Genomic DNA, 20,924 nt, shown 5'->3' on the forward strand with positions numbered 1-20,924 from the left:
ATATAAACATTAGAGGATTTAAAACACCTTCTGTCAAATCTACATTATACTTTGTTGCCCAAATTGGTTCCTGTTCCTTTCCCAAGGTATGTGTCTCTGAAAGACAAAATGCCCTAATTACTATAAAAAATATTTTATTGTAATACAAAAACACCTTTTTATAAATGCAGTCCCTCTTATAAAAAGGCATAATTTGCCATGCTGAAAAATTATTTCTCATTAGTCTGCAACCCATTCGTTTTGTGTCACAATCCAGAAGGAAATAAAATAGCACAAAAGATAGCAAGATACATATTAGTCAAACCAAGTGTGAGGCTTCAAATGAAAGTATGAAATGAATAGCAGTCTTGTATTATTTCATTGTACAGAAACTAGTCAGAGCAATTTCAGTACATAAATATTTTTAGCAGAAAGCCAAATGGCTCCAAAAAGAAAATAGCTAATACTGTTAGTGTTATTATAAAATAAGAAAGCTCATGAGTTGTATGATATTCTAAACAATGCACAAAATACTCTAACTTCTCAAATGAATCTCAATCTTTTGTAGCTCATGCATTACTACACCCAGGGCTTTTTTTCTCATAGAACGCTCAGAACGGTGTTCCGGCACCTTTTTTGGATGGAACCTTGTAGGGTAGGTAAGGCGGGTTGTATGACGTGTGAGTTCCAGCACCTTTTTCTTTTACAAAAAAAGCACTGACTACACCAATGGAGTAGTTCACAGCTCAGGTTTAGGGATACTGATCACCTGCTCTAGCAATCTAATAGTGATAGAAATATTTTGGTTTCTTTGGTATGATACTGTACGTAAGCAGGTGTAATTGCAAGATGCTGTTTCTATCAGATTGCACAGAGGCAATTCTAAGTTAGGCAAACCAGAAAGAATTTATACCTATTTGCTAAAAAAAAAATTTCCTCCCTAATATGACTTTGAAATATTGTTATTATAAGGCAAAAGTTTAACTTCAGGTATATTTATTCTTTTAAGTACATTTTTCACAACTAAATTTCATACACTTTTGTAATATTTATTTTGTAGTTTATTTTCCACCATACAATCATTACTTACTGTTCTTAGCACGCATTCAAATTTTTAAAAAAGGATCAACATGCTGCCTTGGCAATTGTTTTTGGGTGTTTTTTTTAGTAAAAAGTGTTATTCTGAGCATAGTAATACATGGAAGCATTGCTACTGGTTTAGAAATAACAGGATGTGGTCTTGTGTTGACAAGATTATGAAAGGATAGTTCATATTCTCTTTTCATTGCGGTGGGGGAGCAATTTACTATTGATACAGTATTTAAATCTCCACTCCAAGGAGTTACAATTTTCTCCAATACCCTCAAAGAATGTCAAACACAGCTTGTTTAATTTGGATTTCTTTCCTGTTGCTCAGCTCTTAAATTCCCTCTGAAATAACTAACTTAATATGCTAAATATCGCACATTCTGGAAGATACTTTTGAATCATGAATATTTTTATGAAACTGATGATACTCATAAACTTGAAACTCAAGAATCACAAACTGCCTTTGAAGGACTGTTCCATTTGAAATGGAATTTGTTTTACCAAATAAAAAATTGATGACAACTTTAAAGCACCCTAAAACCAAAATTCCAAACCACCAGTATTGGTAAAATATTTAGAATAGAACACAGTAACAGCGTTGGAAGGGACCTTGGAGGTCTTCTAGTCCAACCCCCTGCTCAGGCAGGAAACCCTATACCATTTCAGACAAATGGTTGTCGAATCTCTCATTTGTTGTTGAAATTAATATAATTGGCAATACCTACATAAAGACTAGAAGTTCCCAAAAAATCCAGAGGATAGATCCCAATTATCCTTGAAGACTACTCCATATTTTTTTTCCAAGAATCAAAGTTATTTCTTGTGATCATCACCAGCATTGAACTGTAACAAACTTTGCAATTCAAAGTACTCAAATGCTGCCAACTGAAAGTTGTTCGATTGAAGGCAATTATAAATGTAAAAAATAAAAATAAAAAATAACAATCCTCAGTTACATTTACTAACCATCACGATCAGAAAAATTGTTTAGGCTACGCGTCAGATAAAGTCACACTTATTTAATAAGATAGAGGAATACACAAATATATTTAATATTTTTTATTTATGAATTTATAAACCACTTGAGTCACATTTACAATGCAATGTTTCTTGTGATTTATTTTTTGACATTTAAGTATTTGAAAATAGTTCCATGTCTTTTAATTTATGCATCTGGACATAAAAACAAGATTATACACTTCAATATTTATGACATCAGCAGCCTGAAAATACCAGCATTTTATTGAAAAGAATGGAGTGTTATCAACAATTATTTTTTTGTCTTCGCTATTTTCTAAACTTGGTCCTTCAAAAGATGTTCTATGGAATGGTTAAAAAGCTTCACCCTGCATTGGACTAGCAGTTAAACCTTAACATGTGGACAGAGTTTATGTTTATAATAATTATTATGCAGCAATATTAAAAATGTTCCAAATTCAAAATATCTCCAGCTTTAAATGTCTCATTTAAAATTTGAAACAACTTTTTCAATTTTCCTGAAGTGTTCTGATAACATTTTAACTATAGTGGAAATTCTAAACCTCACCATATTTTTAAAGGTTAAAAATAGGCTGCTTTGAGGTCTGTCTTTCAGTACGGTTGGAACAGTATTAGAACACTCACACAAAATAATTTGTCTCCAGTTTAAAGTATTTTGAAACTGAATTGACTATTAGGGAAAATTCATATATTTATTTCATTGTGATGTGACACTACTTTTCCACATAGGCTTGTATGAAAGTTTTGTATGAATCCATGGGATATCCATATGTTGCTAAACCATAAACTAACTGTGGTCAGCTTGAATTGTGAGTTATTGGAGCAAGCCAATCTCAGACAGTGGTTATGAAGAAGGCATGTTTCAGTATGCATATTTAAGATTAACCATAATTTAGGGTTAAGGCATAACACTAAATTGCAATAAATTGAAAACGGAAGCAATTACCTTCAATCTCCTCATGGCCTTGCTGGAGAAAAGGGGAGCATATGAACCCAAGGTTCATTTTTATAACACTACTCAATAGTTTTGTATTACATCAAAAAGGATCATTCTGTCATATAATCAGCAATGGTTAACTAGTGCCCACTTCTATATAGGAAGTCATTGTGTACAATGATCGCCTCTCATTAGATATTAAGAGTGGTAGCTCCCCAAAGTTTATGGTGTTAATGAACACAGACACAGAATTGACAGTAACTTAACCATAATCAGGCTTGAACACAATGTTAAGAAAAGTGCTTTTAAATGCCATTTAGGAGGAACTTCACTGATATATAATAATACTGCTCCATGTCAGGCCAGGCCCAATCAATACAAACTCCTGAGAAATATCAGGATAAAATACCAACACTATTGTCATCATTACTTCAAATTATTTTGTTCCTTATTCAAGTAATGAAGTCTTGAGGTTCTGTTCATTATTAAAGCAGGACAATAAGATAGTTTCAGGAATGAAGCTTCTGATCATTGGTTCTTTAAATAATGAGCTCACTGTTCTGCTAACTCAGGGAAAAATGAAATATTTTTTAAATCCAGTTTCAGAATCTCTTCAATGATGGGGAGGAACTAATGTATACTGAAAGTCCAGCATCATGCCAAAAGAATTTAGTTGAACAAATAGAATCCTGTTTTGTTTATATTATTAAAAAAATATTAATGCAAGAACACTGAAGTTCAATTGAAATTTTTCTTCCGTAAATGCCTGTTTGGAATTTCCACAGCACTAACTTGAAGAGGCCAAGATCCCCCAACAATTCCTGCTTGGATTGCCACCCCTGTTACAACAGCTAGGTCTGGATCAACAGAGGTGTTGGGTTTCTTTCCAAAGAATTCTGTGATAATTTTACGTATTTTAGGAATTCGGGTGGAACCTCCAACTAATACAATCTCATCTACTTCTTCCTTGTCCAGATGTCCTTCATTCAGTACCTGTGCAATGGGCACAAGGATTTTCTCAAAAAGGTCATCATTTAAAGTCTCAAAGAGTTTTCGGGAAATTTCTGTTTCAAAGCTAATTGTTTTCCATGTGCCATCAAGAGATTTTGAAAAGCTATCTTTTCTGTGCTCTGTCATTTCAGTTTCTGAAGGATTATTTTCATGTCTGTTATCCTTTTGCAAATTTTCACGCTGGTCTTTCTTCTCTGGCATGGTAAGAGAAATTTGGATTGTTGAAGAAGTGTGAACTGTCAAATTTAATTTGACAGATTCTACAGCCTGCCTGAGACGATGTATTTCTTCTTTTCTAGAGGGCAGAGAGCCATATGTGTGATGGAGTTCATTATAGAGGAATTGCAACAACCGTTGATTGAAGTCCTGCCCTCCAAGTTTGTTGTTCCCTAAAAGACAAAATCTACATATATCAGATAACTGATAGGGAAATAAATATAGCTGGAATAGCATTAAACACTTGGAGAAGAGTAAAGTATCTCAGTAAGATAGAGCATGTGTTACACCTGCCATGGGCTTAACAAAATTATTCTTGCTAACCTAGTTTGAAAAAAACTGTTTAGTTGAACAATAGGCCATCAATTACAGCTAGCAGTCCATATTTAATATGGTGCACTGGCAAACTGCAAATACATATCAAAAAGACATATGATTTAAGCTATAATCATGTGTACTTAACTATAAATGTTACCTTATTTGCATGAATAAATCATGGTAACTGTAATACCACGGACAGAATTTCTGTAGTTAAATCTACATATTTTGCTAAATCATGGTTCAAAACACCAGAGAAACTGGATTCACACAACACATAAAACAAATAAATAGCTGTCGTGATTAATGCAATGTTTCCATTTGCTTTATGTCTTTTCTCATATTATGACAAGAAACACTGGATGGAAGAAGCATGATCTTTGTGTTCAGTCATTATTCAGTCACGAGTTGTAATAAAGACAGTAGTAAGAGATAATTTAAAACAAATATTGCACATAATTAATAAAAGCATTTATTTACCTGCCATAGCTCGAGTCAGGAACATCCCTCCTTGTTTATTTAACAGGGAGACATCCAAGGTTCCTCCACCCAGATCTACTACCAGAACATTGGATACATCAGCCTTGTGAAGGCCATATGCCAATGCTGCAGCAGTAGGCTCATTAATTACCCGCAAAACGTCCAGTCCTACAAAGATAAAAAGATATTTCATTTTCAAACACACTTCACAGAGTCAACAGAATATATGTTCAAGCATAAACAACTGTATACTGTACAATTTTTATGTCAAATATAATACTATGGTAATTTAAGTGAAAACTTAATATATGTCTACTTTTGGAACTCTTTCAACAAAGTAATAAGTATTTAAAATAGAGATTATTCTACTTTGCATTTACAGTGATTCATTTTAATCATTCAGGGATTTCACTGTGGCTTCAAATTCCTGTGGTTTCATTGCTGCTCCAGTTTAGGACCCTTTGAAAACTGAGTTTAAGGAAATGTGAAAAATATGTGCATCACCTGCAAGGAGAGCTGCCTTAATTGTGTAGATACGCTGTCTTTCATCAAACTCTGCTGGCACTGAAATAACTGCTTTGGAAACAGGCACTCCGAGAAACTCCTCTGCCATCCTTTTCAATTTCAAAAGAAGCTGAGAACTAATATACTCTGGTGTTACCCTAATAGTCTCATTGGTTACAACAGAAAATTCAGCAGTTCCTTTGTTGTTAAGAATCTGAGAGAGGGAAAAGGAGCAAAAAATGGAACATATTATCTAACATAGGCCCAGTTTACATATTAAGCTGTACAGTATTTATTTAACCATTAGCTGGTTTCAGCTATGTGGAAAACAAACCATGGTTTATTTCTGGCAAAAATTAATTAGGTTAATACAATGTTCAGCACTTCTTTACATTATATATGTTCTCCAAAGTTCAGCTACTCTTGATCAAACTGTATGTTTCAACAAATTCCCAAGTAAAATGAAATTAACACAACCTTTGCTTGCTGGGTATAAACGCAACTTCTGTAAATTTGAATCAGTACTATTTATGACCAGTTTACAGGCTCTAAATAAGAAAACAATGATTTGGACAAGTGCAGACAATTAGGCAATACTTTATAGCAGGGGTGTCAAACTGCCGGCCCGTGGGCCGGATGCGTCACATGGAAGCCACGCCCACCCCATTGCTGGCAATGGCAAAACTGTCCTGATACGTTGTGCGACGTCACGTGATGTCGTGAGTTTGACATGTCTGCTTCACAAGTAATCCTCAACCTACAGCCATTTGTTTAGTGACTGTTCGAAGTTATAACGGCACTGAAAAAAGTGACTTATGACCGTTTCTCATGCTTACGACCATTGCAGAAATACATAAGAATAAAGAGCCTCTTAATTGTCTAAAAGAAAATTTTTGTAGTTGTTATTTGTGCCAAAAGAACTGCTAAAAGTGAGGGATCCTTGGTGCTCTCTAAACTTGGTTGTTTTCTTGCAGACATTTCATTACCCAAACTAGGTAATATCATCATAATGCCTGATATGCACTGATGATGTTACCTAGAAACATCTGCAAGAAAGCAGAGAACACCAAGGACCCCTTATTTCAACCCTGAGCTACAAGTTTTTCATTTACTGTTAAAAGTATTAACTGAAAGGTTCTCTAAATATCTGTACTTGCTACATACATCAAAATCTTAAACAATTGCATATTAATAGAAACATGTTCAAATTTGCAGAAATACTTTGTACTATGTAGAAATTTATGTCCACTTCTTTTTATATGTGTATCTGGGTGCCTCTGGGTCAGTCTGAACTCATAGTCATTGTCTTGACTAGTCCCTGCAGTTCTTGGCAAAATTTTAGGAATCAGTTTACCATTGCCTTGTTTCTAGGATCGGTCTAAGGCAGGGGTAGGCAACCTTGGCTCAGGAATTCTGGGAGTTGAAGTCCATGAGTCATAAAAGAGCCAAGGTTGCCTACCCCTAGTCTAAGGTCTCCCAGCTGGCTTTGTGTCTAAGGGTTGATTAAAATTCATGGTCTCTTAGTTTGTAGCCAGGTGCCTTAACCACTACATCAAACCATCTCTATTTTCTTAGGGATTATTCTGACCAAAGTGCCTACATTTTTGCATACATTTGTACTATACACCAAATCTAATTCTAAATCTGATGCTTTATTTTATTTCTCATTTGTATCTTTCTTGTATTAATGCCTCTTTCTTGCAATTCTGCAGAGCAAAAGTCAAGAACAGCTTAGAAAAGTGAGATTTTTTTTACATGCACATTCCAGGATCCTCATTCTCCTTGTTACTAGATTTTTCACACAAATGTGAGCAGAAGATATAAGTGAAAAATTCAACTGCAAATGTCAAACTACATAATTGCCTCCAAAGAAGAATAAGAAAATGCACATTTCATAAGTGACAAATTGTGGTATATTGTAAGAAATACATAAGAAAAACACATTGCCTATTAAATAAACTGCCTACCACAAATCAAGAACTTCACAGTTAACACAGGAAAATATCCTAACAACTCCTCTCTCAAAACAATAAAAGCAAAAAAAACCATAGAACACAGAAGAGCAACACATTTCATTAAAAATAATTAAACTGTCACACATACACAATCTATTTTCCTCTGAAAAGTATTCACAAATAAAAACTCTTCCCCAAATACTTTTAAACATACTATGGACAATGCAATTACAAAATCCAAAGTAAAATCATCCTTTATAACTGTTAGGATACCTGAGTTATTAGCTGCACACTGGCAGAGAAAAGGAAGGAAAAACAAATAAGCTGGTTAAATATGGCAGGAGGGCTTTGTGCATCTGGAGTAAACAAATCATAATTTAATGATGAGTCGAACAGTCAAGGAACCCAAACTTACAAGAAAATGAATATGATTAATATGATTAAGACTGCAAGGCTTATTCCTTGTAAGCAGTCATTTATTCCTCATTTTCTTTGGGAACTACATGATGACAGAATATGCTACGGAAAGTTAATTGTAAACAAGTGTCTGAACTGATCTTCCATTATTCACAGCCAGGGACAAACAGAATGCATACAATATAATCCATATTAAATACACATATTCAATACAATTGATAATCGAAGAAGCCACCAAAAAATTAAGTTTCAGTAACAGTAACATAGGGACGCGGTGGCTCAGTGGGTTAGGACACTGAGCTTGTCGATCAGAAGGTCGGCAGTTTGGCGGGTCGAATCCCGAGTGCCGCGTTAGAGAGCACCTGTTACTCATCCCAGCTTCTGCCAACCTAGCAGTTTGAAAGCACGTAAAAAGGCAAGTAGAAAAATAGGGACCACTACGGTGGGAAGGTAACAGCGTTCCGTGCGCCTTTGGCGTCTAGTCATGCCAGCCACATGACCACGGAGATGTCCTTGGACAAGCGCTGGCTCTTCGGCTTTGAAACAGAGATGAGCACTGGCCCCTAGAGTCGGAAACGACTAGCACGCATGTGTGGGGGAACCTTTACCTTTTAACAGTAACATATTTCAAAAAAGCAGCTGGACATGAAAATTTCATAAGATCTGAAGCATTCCAGTTTTTCCCCAACAGGAAAGAAAGTGATTATTTAAAATCATTGATAGGCAAGTAGTTAACTTTACCTTAAATGGATATCTGCTGCTTTCATTTAAAAGTTCCTTTGTGGTGAAGATCTTTCCTATAAATCTCTTGGCATCATACACAGTATTCTGTGGATTTGCATCTGCTAATTCTAGTGCATCATATCCCACATACACATCATTCTCAGTAAATGACACTATGCTTGGAATGCTGTTGTGTCCATTTTCATCTGGAATCACTTTCACTTGTCCTTTACCAGGAAGGAACACTCCAACTGAACAGTATGTAGTACCAAGGTCAATCCCTATTACTTTTGGTGTGGGCATAGGTAAATACTGTTGGGCTAGATATCCAGCTAGTAAAAGGGTCAAAATAGCAGAACCTAAAAGAAAAAAAAAAAAAAGAGGATGGGGTGGGTGGGGAAAGAGTGATTAAAATCAACTAATTCATTTCAATATAAACAAATGTATTATCTGTTTCTTCAATGCAACAGCCTTGTAAATGTATTATTGCATTTTATCATTATTAATTCCGCCGGGACCTGAAGACCTGGCTCTTTGAGCTTTCTGGCCTGGACTGAGAGTATTAACTAGGGTTTTAATTATATTCTAATTGGGGTTTTTATGCCAAGGTTAATGTAATCATTTTAATTGTTTTTAATTTTTGTAATTTGCTGTATTGTTTTTAAAAACCTTGTGAACCGCCCTGAGTCCTACGGGAGAAGGGCGGTATATAAGTCTAATAAAATAAATAAATAAATAAATAAACTTCTTTTCTCCTTTATCCAAAGTACAGCACTTCTTGTTTGGAAAGCTATAATTTTGTTTAGCATTTATAATGAGCATTTCACAATATGTTTCCTGAACTATACACCGGATTTCTACCATTAGAAAGTACACATTTGAAAACAAACATTTTTAAACTATGCTAGGGCGTTTAGAAATGCATTTACATATTTAGCCATATGAGTTAAACATTCTTACAATTTATTGAATAAGGTTTTGTCTGTAGCAGGATAGGATACACACACAAATTCCTAAACATTACATCCGGGGGGCGGGGGGGGAGGGGAATGTAAGGTTTTTTTGGCTTCCTCTATTCCCAGATTAACAAATGTTCTTTTTTCCCCGTGGCTTTGTCGATTCCCACTAACATAAATGCAGAGAAAAACCCGCAAATAATAAATTTTGAAGCTTCTCACTGCATTTATTTTAGTTTAAGCCTCAGACCACAAGTCCCCATTTTCCCAACTTGATCTTCCATTTCCTTCCGAGTTCAAAAGCAGAACATGATGGTGAGCATTCCGATGTCACCTGAATGCTACTTGTGTCTACTACCACTGAAATTTCTAATCAGCTACCATAACTAATGGTAGCAGAGCCAGTTTGTTTGGCACATTACGATCCTGAACAGTGGGTTTCAATTCAAATACCATACTTCGGCTGTCTCCCTAGGAGGGAAGGGAGAAAATCATTATATTCACCGAAAGGAACGACGTACTAGAAGTAACTAGTTAAAGGTTCCCCAATTAACAGATACTTACCCAACACCGTCATTTCCCCGGCCATTTCTAACGATTTTGCCCTGGCGCGTCCTACAAGGACCCGGCTGCTACTCGGCTACCCGGCTTCCGGTATCATTCACCGCTTTGCTGACTGTACCTTAGTTTCTCCTGAAGAGCTTAGAAAACCCTCGCGTGGTGCGGGTTATGCTGGGAAGTGTAGTCTCATTCGTCTAAGACTCCAATAGAGTTTATTGGGGGGGAAAACTACGATACCCAAGCAGCAACACGCAGATTACAAATGGCGCTTCTGGCGTGAAAGGCTCTCCAAGATACGTCACCATTCTCCACGAAGGGACTGATGGGACGGGAAGGAAGTTTCCCGTTGATGTAGTGTGAAAGGGGCAGGCATTTTTTAAATGCTTTTCCTGTTTCTCTTTTCTTTGCACATATTTTTGGGATTTGGTTAAATCTTTGTAATTGTGGTTGTAGTCCTCCATCTCACCATTTCTTAGACATTAGTCTACGCATTAGCCTTGCGATATTAAAATTTATTTCTGTTTCCACTAACCGTTTGTATAAATACGTATTGTCTCCGCAAAGCGTTTAAGGGTTGGACTTTGAAAATCTGGATATAATTCCAACGGTGAGCGAGTAGTTACATGAATATCTTATGGTAAAGTTTTGGAAAAATGCATTTTGTATTTTATTTGTGTCTCATTAAGATACTAATCAAACTACATGTCTCACGCAGTTTGGTGTCATGCAATTTAATAAAGAGGTAAGAGGAATGCTTAAGTCATTAATAAAAATGTTGAAAAAATAGGATTCGGAACTGAAATGTGTCTTTCCCTATTCAGTAGGCTTGGTTAGCTGCAAGAGTATTGATAAATAAGCTCTAAGAAGCCACTTGTTTTGCCATCAAGGCCCAACTTAGTATGCTAATCAGAATGCCATGGGATATGTTAACACATGCTTTGCTGAAAGCAAGATATACGTTTTAATAAAGATATATGTCTTAATAAATAAATACAGCTTTCACAATCTTATGAAGTGTGATGCTGACTACGAGCTTCAAAAACAGGCTGGACGAATTTGTGGAAGTCAGTGCTAGCAATCTGGATATGTGCCACAGTCCAAATCAGGCAGAACTTTTAGAAGCGAAGAGTCCCGTTTATAGCTATAGCACACAGCAGCTGTTACACATTTAAGGTTTGATGAACTAGAAATCTAGAAACAAATGACAAATCCAAGAAAAAAGATGAGAGACAAAATGAGGTGTAACTGCCAAGCAAGAAGCCAAACACGGCACAGCTGAGGCTTGAAAAATTGTCCTTTTAAGGGGGTGAGCCCGAGATTTAAGGTGCTGGTACTTACCTTTAAAGCCCTACATGGCTTAGGCCCGGGATACTTGCAGGACCATCTGCTACCAGGAACGAATTCCCATCGCCCAATACGCTCACACAGAGAAGGCCTCCTCAGGGTACCGTCGGCTAGACAATGTCGGCTGGCGACCCCCAGGGGAAGGGCCTTCTCTGTGGGAGCGCCAGCCCTGTGGAATCAGCTCCCCCCTGAGCTTCGGATGGCCCAAGATCTCCAGTCCTTTCGCCGTGGTCTCAAAACACTCCTTTTTTCACCTGGCTGACCTGGACTGACGGATTTTAATTATGTTTACAATTTTTAATTTATTTTTAATTTTTAATTTATTTTTAATTTTTAATTTTAATTTATTGCACAGAGGCCTTTAATTTTAATTTTATCTTAATTTCTGTATTTATTATATATTATTGTTGTTAGCTGCCCTGAGTCCTTCGGGAGATAGGGCGGGATATAAGTCCCATTAATAAATAAATAAATAAATACTGAACTACCTAGATGCCCAATTGAGGTATATTGCTCTGCCCACCTGCTTTTGTTGTTTTATCTTTAAAACACCCCTCCTACATAGTGAATCTCAGAGTCTATCAGGCAGTCAGTGAGTGGGGCAGGGGTCTTAAGTGTTTGCTTGATCTGTCCCAGTCAGGCTGGAGTTACTGGATTCCACTATGCTAGAATTGTCCCCTCTAAAACAATTATAGCTTCATCCTTCACATCAGAAGGGCAATAACATCACTGCTTATGTTACCTCAGTTTCTGATTAGTAATATCTTTAAGGGAAGAATATGTTTGACCTTGAGGAAAATGTACTGATTTTGGATAATCACTACATTGTTTAAAATTTACTGTCATATTAGTTTCTTCATGTTTTGCTTTAAAATCTTCCAAGGTATTTATACCAGATTGATTAGTCTGTAGTCACCTGTATTTTCTCTCCTCAGCCCACTTTTTTTAAAGTGGGGATAGCATGTATTCTCCATTCATTTTTTATTTCACCCATTATCCAGAATTCTTCAAAGAATATGAAGACAATCAATAGTTATTTTAGTACCTTGGGATGAAAGTGTTCTGTTCTGAATATCCATACAGAAACAAATAAGCTTTCCTGGAACATCTTTTTATCAAGAACACACTTCAGTTCTGCTCCTTCATTTGCTCTTCACAATTGTTTATTGGAACAATACTCTTATTGCAGAACATTGAGCCAAAATGAGGGATGAGCATTTCTGCCTTTTCCGAATTAATTGGTTTATTGAGCAGGTAATACATTCCTTGGTCTCCTCCTCTTTTATTTTAAGCAAACAAGAAAGATGTCAATTTAACAAGCTGTTTAGAGAAAATGATAAATGTTAACTCCAAATATGCATTAAGTATAAATTACATCATTTGTAATTTATATCAGCTTTGTAATTATATAATTGATGTTTTATATTCCATGTTTAAATTTTAAATATTTTAAATTGACAGAAATGGTTAAATTACACCAATTGTCCAGACTGCTTAAGAAGTAATAGAGTTTGTCAGTTGTTTGGAGGTGATATCTAAACAGAAATTTTCATTGTGTTCATAGTAAACTGAATGGAATTGAGGCTTTATTGTACCTGAAGAAATTCCTCTTATCATCTTTTGCCACCCTCAATTCATTTTCTGCTTTAGTTTTTCTGATACCATTTATCATACTGTTAATCCAATTTCCAATTATATATTTGATCTCTTCCTCCTTCCATCTCCTATATGTGCCATTTTTGTTTTCAGATATTTACTGATCTTTTTCTGCAAACTTTAATGGTGTAGGGCCCTGGCTACCGGGCTGCGGGACAGGCTGGCCAGTATGTACATGTTTGGGCATACGCGCGGTAGCAACGGAGGCAACGGCTAGCACATATAAAGGTTAAAGGTAAAGGTTCCCCCGCACGTGCGTGCTAGTCGTTTCCGACTCTAGGGGCTGGTGCTCATCTCCGTTTCAAAGCCGAAGAGCCAGCGCTTGTCCGAGGACGTCTCCGTGGTCATGTGGCCGGCATGACTAGACGCCAAAGGCGCACGGAACGCTGTTACCTTCCCACCATAGTGGTCCCTATTTTTCTACTTGCATTTTTACGTGCTTTTGAACTGCTAGGTTGGCAGAAGCTGGGACGAGTAACAGGCGCTCACTCTGTTACGCGGCACTCGGGATTCGACCCGCCAAACTGCCGACCTTCTGATCGACAAGCTCAGCGTCCTAACCCACTGAGCCACCGCGTCCCATATACGCATGTGCAAATAGGGCTGCTAGCACTGTGAGGGTTGTATGGCCCATTCGTGCATGCACATGGAGTTAGCAGCAGCAGCTAGCACCTGCGCAAATGGGGCTACTAGCACCATGTGGGTACATACATGTGGCCCCATTCACGTGTGGTCCTGTTTGCGTGCACATGCACGCACAAATTTTACAGCTGCTCCCTTTCCCTCGGCCGCCAGCGTGAAAAGGTTGGTGACCTGGTGTAGGGTCTCCTGTTTGAACAAGGTGTTGGATTAGAAGAGGTCCAAGGTCCTTTCCAATTCTGTTATTCCATTATTCTGTTACTATCATCTATTTTCTTCTTCCTGGATTTGTTGCAATTTTTATACTTGTTCTTACTCATCTTGGGCTGCATTTTCTGTTAGCTAGCCATGCCGTGCAATCCAACCTGTCATTATTCTAAAAAAATTTTTAATTTATTAAATAACTATAATATTTTTCTTGAAATTTGAGATACACTAAATTTTACTTTCCCTGTACTTTATTTTTCCTTAATATCAAGACATTTTCCCCAGTATTTCTTCTACTTCATTGACTAAAATGTTTTTATTATTCTTACTGTTTTTTTTTAAAAAATGATTAGATTAATAGTCTATGAAAGTCTGTATCTGTTTACAGTGTACAATCTGAGGTCCTTTTTATCTCCAATTGCACAAGAAGTAGGTTTGTCATTTTTTGGCCAATTACATTTTTCACCAGTCTTTATGAAGTGTAAGATCTATCCTTTCTTTCTTTCTTTCTTTCTTTCTTTCTTTCTTTCTTTCTTTCTTTCTTTCTTTCTTTCTTTCTTTCTTTCTTTCTTTCTTTCTTTCTTTCTTTCTTTCTTTCTTTCTTTCTTTCTTTCTTTCTTTCTTTCCTGCCCACAGCCATTTTGTGTCACTAGTGCATAATCCAGATACATAGACTGAATTGATAAAGAAAGTCACCCCTACTTTTTTTTTATCTATAGTGGACCAACAAAATGCAGTAGATGTAGTATACTTGGACTTACACATATATACATATGTGTATCTACATATGTAGATATTGTACATAGTATATTGGGACATCAGTAAGGCATTTAACAAAGTGGATCAAACTTATCTGTCTATGTGAGATAGACAGCATCACCCACCAGATGGATTTGTAAGTGGCTGACAAATCGCACTCAAAAGTGTAGTCCTCAATGGGGAAGGGTACCCAAAGATTTTGTCATTGGTCCAGTACTCTTCAACATCTTCATAAATAATTTAGATGAATAGTTAGAAGGAGAATTATCAGATGTGCAGATGACTTGGCTTGCGGTTTACGTGTGCGGCACTTTTGGACGCACAGGGGAAAGCTCCCTCCCTGCCGTCCGATCCTTCTTCATTGGAGGACCCTGAAAAGGGTCAAAAGTTGCCCTTGAGGGGTGACCACTGCAAGGAGACCCTCCTGTGATCGTGGAAGGGTAGCAGCCCTCCGCTTGAATCCAGAGCAGCTCCTTTTGGCCCAAAGAAGAAGAGACCGGCCATCAACATGGCCGATCATTAAGCTGCTCCCTGCTGAAAGCCAAAAGCACCATCTAGCACAACGAAGCAATCTGGAGGACCTGGGTGAGACCTTTCCTTTTCTATCCCCCTAACTGCCTGCCTGTGGGACTTTTGAAAATTTTCTCCCCCCTTTTTTTTGAGAAAATGGCTTCTGTATACCTGGGGGATCAACATTTTAAGCCTTAAAGCGTTGAAGGGGGAAAAAAACACCAGCTGATTAAACAAAGAAACTAAATAATCTCATTCCTACTTACTAAAAAGCTCCTATTTCTGTGGGGATCTACTACCCTATTTTCTGTTTTAAGATGTGAACTAAGGAAAAAAGAATGGACTAACTATATAAAAGCTTTATATTAATTTTTTTAAAAAAGAACTTTATAACTTATTCTACATGCTACTGATGACATCCTGTGGCTAAACGTGGAATTGCAAGTAAACCTTTTGCTTATTTTGAGAGCAGAGAGCTGTCCTTGATATTATCTTTAAAGACAAGTGTGGGAACACCTGGCACTGAAAACATCTTTTAGAAACATTGGAGGTGGAAAATTACTGATTCTTATTAAAATAGCCTCCATGGAAGACTTAGCTGTAAACACTAACGAAATGGATGATTATATCCCACCACTTAACTACAAATTGATATTGGACACAATTTTGGCTATAACTGAACAAATTAAAGCCAAATTGCGTGATAAACCTGACAACTCAAAGCCACCAAACCAAACTTTGACCTTAAATGATGAACTGACAACCCCAAAACAAACAGAAGTGGAAATCAATACTAAAATAGGAGACTTTAAAGAGCAACAAACGCAGCCTACAGAGAACTTCGAAGTCCAAACTCCAACTTTAACTACAAAACTTACAATTCAAAAAACAACAATACCCAAAGAAAGAAACATTAAGAGCGAAGATATCAAAGGCCTCCAAATATAGTATGTTGAGGATTCAGCTAATCAAATGATAACAACATTAGTTATTACTTACTACCTAACCCAGCTGGAAATGGAACAAGAAAAAGACCAGACTGAATTAATGACAATCATATCAAACATCAAAAACTGAACTATTAAAGCAATACTTCAATGATTATAAACGGGACATTAGCTTGGCAAAGCTGTCATTTGGATGGCCTCCGTGGATTCAAATAAGAGGTGGAGGAAGAAAGGAAGACACATTGGAGAACTTAAAGGCACTAAGATGGAAGCCTGATTGGCACAAAAAGAAGGCGAGAGTTAGATTTAAAGACCTAGACTTCTCTCTCTTTTTTTGGGATTTGTAAAGAGAGAACTCAAAAAATTTCTTTTGATGGACTGAGGGGAATCTTAAAAAAATAATAAACTGATCCTATATTTAAGTTTTAGATTTTTAAAGGAAAACAAAATTAAGCTTTTAGAATAAAACTTTGAATTATACAATACAATGTAGAATCTTATAATAGAAGATAGTATTTTATTAAGTGTTGAATGGTTAAGACAATTTTTTTTAGTAATTGGTGATGTTGGATAGGAAAGTATTACAGAGGGTAGTGAGCACAGCACAAGACATTGTGGGCTGTTCCCTGACACCACTGGATGACATCGCCAGGGCTCGTTGCCTTGGAAGAGTGAGGAAGATTCTCAGGGATGACTCACACCCTGGACGGTATCTCTTTACTCTCCTACCATCCGGTAGGAGATATAGGAATATAGCCAGCCGTACCAAGAGGCTGAAAAATAGCTTTTATCCGTGGGCTGTTAGGCTTTTAAATGGAACATAATCTTATGCAGAATTGACTTGGGAGGCCGGTGTGTGGTGTAGTTGGTTCACATAGTGTGGGATGGAGGGTTTGTTGTCACTGTGTGTTGGGGGGAGAGAGCACGGGGGGAGGCTCAGCTAATCTCAGTGTACACATGTTGTACTTTGACAATAAAAGGTTTATTTATTATTACAGATGTGTTAAGATGAAAATTAGATTTTACTGTTAAATCATAAGAATGATTTGTAATGAACAATGTAAGTTTTATAGACAAGAGAATTACTCTTTACTGAAATAGGGGATTGTAGGTTACCCAAAAAGTAAGCTCTTTTCTGCATATTATAGGCTACCTTAGAGTATTTTTATTGCAATTAGATAAAACTTCAAAACAGGATTTTGATATGTATTAGTCTAACTATATTGAAAACTTTGTTAATTAGCTCATAACTAGAAATGTATTAACTTAATTACTTTGACTATGTGAAAATTAAGGGAATCAGAGAGGGAATTTTTATTGATGCAACCTGAACTATCTACAACTTGTTATTTGCTACTTTTGACTACCCAACCACCATATTGCTTCACAAATATGTTTATACCCCAACCCCTACCCTTAACCTTTCCTCTACCCTATTCCAAATCCCCATTTCCTTACCTTGTTAACCCTATAAAACTAATAAAAAAAATTCAAAAAAAAGATGTGCAGATGGCTCCAAGCTAGGGGAAATAGCCAATGGCTTCAAATCCAGAAGGATATTGACAGATTTCAACACTGGGCCCTATAAAACAAAATGTAATTCAGTGGTGAGAAGAGTAAGGCTTTACCCTTAGGCAAGGCAAACCAAATGCACAGGTATAGAATAAGTGTCACCTAATTCAACAGCAATAACTGTTAGAGGGAACTAGGAGTCCTAGCGGACAACCACTTAAGTATGACCCAGCAGTGTGTGGAAGCTGCCAGAAAAGCCAATGCAATCCTAAATTGCATCAACAAAGGAATAGCATCAAGATCACGTAAGCATATATCAGTGCTGTATACTGCACTGGTGAGACCACACTTGGAATACTGCATCCACTTCTGGTCAACATGATACCAAAAAAAATGTTGAGACTCTTCAAAAGAGCACAGAGAAGAGCAACAAAGATGATTAAGAGGCAGGAGGCTAAAACACAATGAACTGTTTTAAAACTGGATATATCTAATCTAACAAAGAGAAGGACTAGGGGTGACATAGTAGCAGTCTGCCAATATCTGAGAAATTGTTAAAAGAGAAGAGGGGGATAACTATTCTCCAAAGCACCTGAGCAAGACAAGAAGTAACAGACGGAAACTTATGAAAGAGAGAAGCAACCTAGAACTAAGAAGAAATATCTTGACAGTGAGAACAATTAACCAGTGGAACAGCTTGCCTTCAGGAGTTATGGGTGGTCTGTCACTAGAGGTTTTTAAGAAGAGATTGGGCAGCCATTTGTCCAGAATGGTATAGGTTAGACAAGAAGATCTTTTCCAACTCTGTTATTCTGTATTTTGTATTCTATATCTTGGATATACAAAATATGTTCCTGTAAGAGAAACTGTCCTTACTGCTTTATTGGTTGCCAAATTAAATTGTTTGTCTTGTGTGTGTTGGGGAGAGGGGGGAGAGGGAGGTAATCCCAGGCCAATTATATTCTCTTGAAAACAGCAAGAAAAGAAAACATCAGTTTTCCTAAATTATTTTGTCCAAGATTCCACTAATATTCTTTAATCAGAAAGAAGAAACAGTCTAATTTATTGGAAAAATTATACATTACCATATATTGGCTGGTATAAGGTGTTATATGGCAAAGTTTGGGGGTATACTGTAGGACGTGGTGGGTGTGGTTAAATTACAGGTCACAGAAGTTAGCCCAGTTCCATTATAGAGAAAAAGGATTAAAGCAGCTGTTATATTTATTTTCCACTAGATGTCAGAATATTACTAGACATTGAGGTACAGTGTGTATTATAATAATTTAGAGAGCAGATTGCTAATATGAGGCCTCATCATTTCCTAATTATATATTTAATCCTCTAAATGTGGCAAATTCACTGTCTGAAATACCTTTGGAACTTGACAGGACAACACATTCTTTCACTTTCACAAACAGTTTTACGATAACTATTATCTTTAGAATGATTAATACCTTTTTTAATGTTGGTGATCACCATGAGGCACCAAAATTCAGCTCCATTAATGCCTCCTGGGGGCGGGCACTATAATTGAAAACCACAAAGAATATACATTGTGTAAAATAAAAACGAGAGGGGAAGTCATAAAACCCTATGTCATGAGGACATGATACAGTATAATCTCTGTGCTCTGAGAGCTTAAGGAAAGGTGGATTGTACAGTTAATCCTCAAGTTATGACCACTCTGACCAGTTACTTTCATTTGTTTGTCTGCTTTTTCTCCTGAGCAACCCAACTACAGAGGTCACAATCCAAGGCAGGGGTCTTCAAACTTGGCCCTTTTATGACTTGTGGACTTCAACTCCCAGAATTCCTCAGCCAGAGCCTGGCTGAGGAATTCTGGGAGTTGAAGTCCACAAGTCATAAAAAGGCCAAGTTTGAAGACCCCTATCTGCTCACAATATGTACACAACTGCAGCACCTCCCACCTGCCCCAGCTCCATAGTGCGTGCCTGCCCCCAGCACTTACAGATGCTCCATAATGCCCACCCATAGTTCTTGCTGGCCTGCCTGCAGCCCATGTGCACTCCACAGTGCCTCCCTACACTTGCATTTGCCTAGAGCAGACTAGAATCGGTAAGAATCAGTAAGATAATAATGTAAAAGCAGAAAAAAATGAACACAAACCTATAATTTCTACCCATGCTTAAAATAACAAGGTACTAAAATGATAAGTGAAAGTGTTAATCACAAGAATACAGTCTAGCTTCTGGAGTACATTAAAATGACTGAGAATTATTAACATAATACCAGAAATCAAGATTTTCTAGATAGCAGTTAAGGAAACTTAATAAATTTAAAATGAATCATCAAGGCTTATTGTTTAAATAAAGGCTTCTATTATGCATGAAAAGGCAATCTCATTTTTTCTGCCTCTATATAGTATTAAAGGAAGCATTAATCAAATCAATCAATAGAAGTAGTTTAGTCAAAGTACAATGATAATAAACAGTAATTTCATCAGTGGCAGACTGTAGGTAGAGCCAATCAAATGGAGGGATTTGTTTGCATAGGCCTATAAGAAGATCTGTAATGCCATTCCTTCTCCAGGCTTTGCAATCTGGCCTCTAGTGATGAAATTAGTAAAATAATTTTGCTTCAATGTAATACAGTCTTGATCTCTGATTTAATATGAACACCATCTCTAGTTCTGATTAGATATTGGCTTACAATCCAAGCAGTAGGAAAAATGTCTTCTTTAATGGCCTAGAAGATTTTCTCCCTTTAGTTCTTCCCTACAGTCTTTTGTTTGTACATACTTTGCTATATGCTTTTATTTCTATCCCATGTATGTGGTCCCTCCCTATTTATAATTCTTTATATATTTTATAAATTCTTTATTTGTTGTTGTTAGCTGCGAAGTCGTGTCCGACCCATCGCGACCCCATGGACAACGTTCCTCCAGGCCTTCCTGTCCTCTACCATCTTCTGGAATCCATTTAGGTTCACGCCTACTGCTTCAGTGACTCCATCCAGCCACCTCATTCTCTGTTGTCCCCTTCTTCTATTGCCCTCAACCTTTCTCAGCATTAGACTCTTCTCCAGTGAGTCCTTCCTTCTCATTAGGTGGCCAAAGTATTTGAGTTTCAACTTCCCAAAGCTCATTGGGGGTCCTTGTTTGAGCTCTGCCCTGTAGATCCCAGAATATACTTAATAGGTAGGTATTTGGAGTATTCCAAACAGGACACTAACCTCCAATTGA

General features: G+C 36.9%; 1 protein-coding gene across 1 annotated transcript; it reads right to left on the reverse strand.

Annotated features, from left to right (window-relative positions):
- Window positions 1–1,747: 1,747 nt before the first annotated feature.
- On the reverse strand, window positions 1,748–10,290 carry HSPA13 (heat shock protein family A (Hsp70) member 13). Its single transcript, XM_081326310.1, has 5 exons — window positions 10,149–10,290; window positions 8,647–8,987; window positions 5,534–5,747; window positions 5,030–5,197; window positions 1,748–4,404 (listed from the first exon to the last, which is right to left on the reverse strand). Exons 1-5 carry the CDS (start codon window positions 10,171–10,173, stop codon window positions 3,743–3,745), a joined length of 1,410 nt encoding a protein of 469 aa, XP_081182436.1. The 5' UTR covers window positions 10,174–10,290; the 3' UTR covers window positions 1,748–3,742.
- Between the last annotated feature and the right edge of the window lie 10,634 nt (window positions 10,291–20,924).

The sequence above is a fragment of the Vipera berus genome (assembly GCF_964194415.1).
Source record: "Vipera berus genome assembly, chromosome: 4".
NCBI lineage: Eukaryota > Metazoa > Chordata > Lepidosauria > Squamata > Viperidae > Vipera > Vipera berus.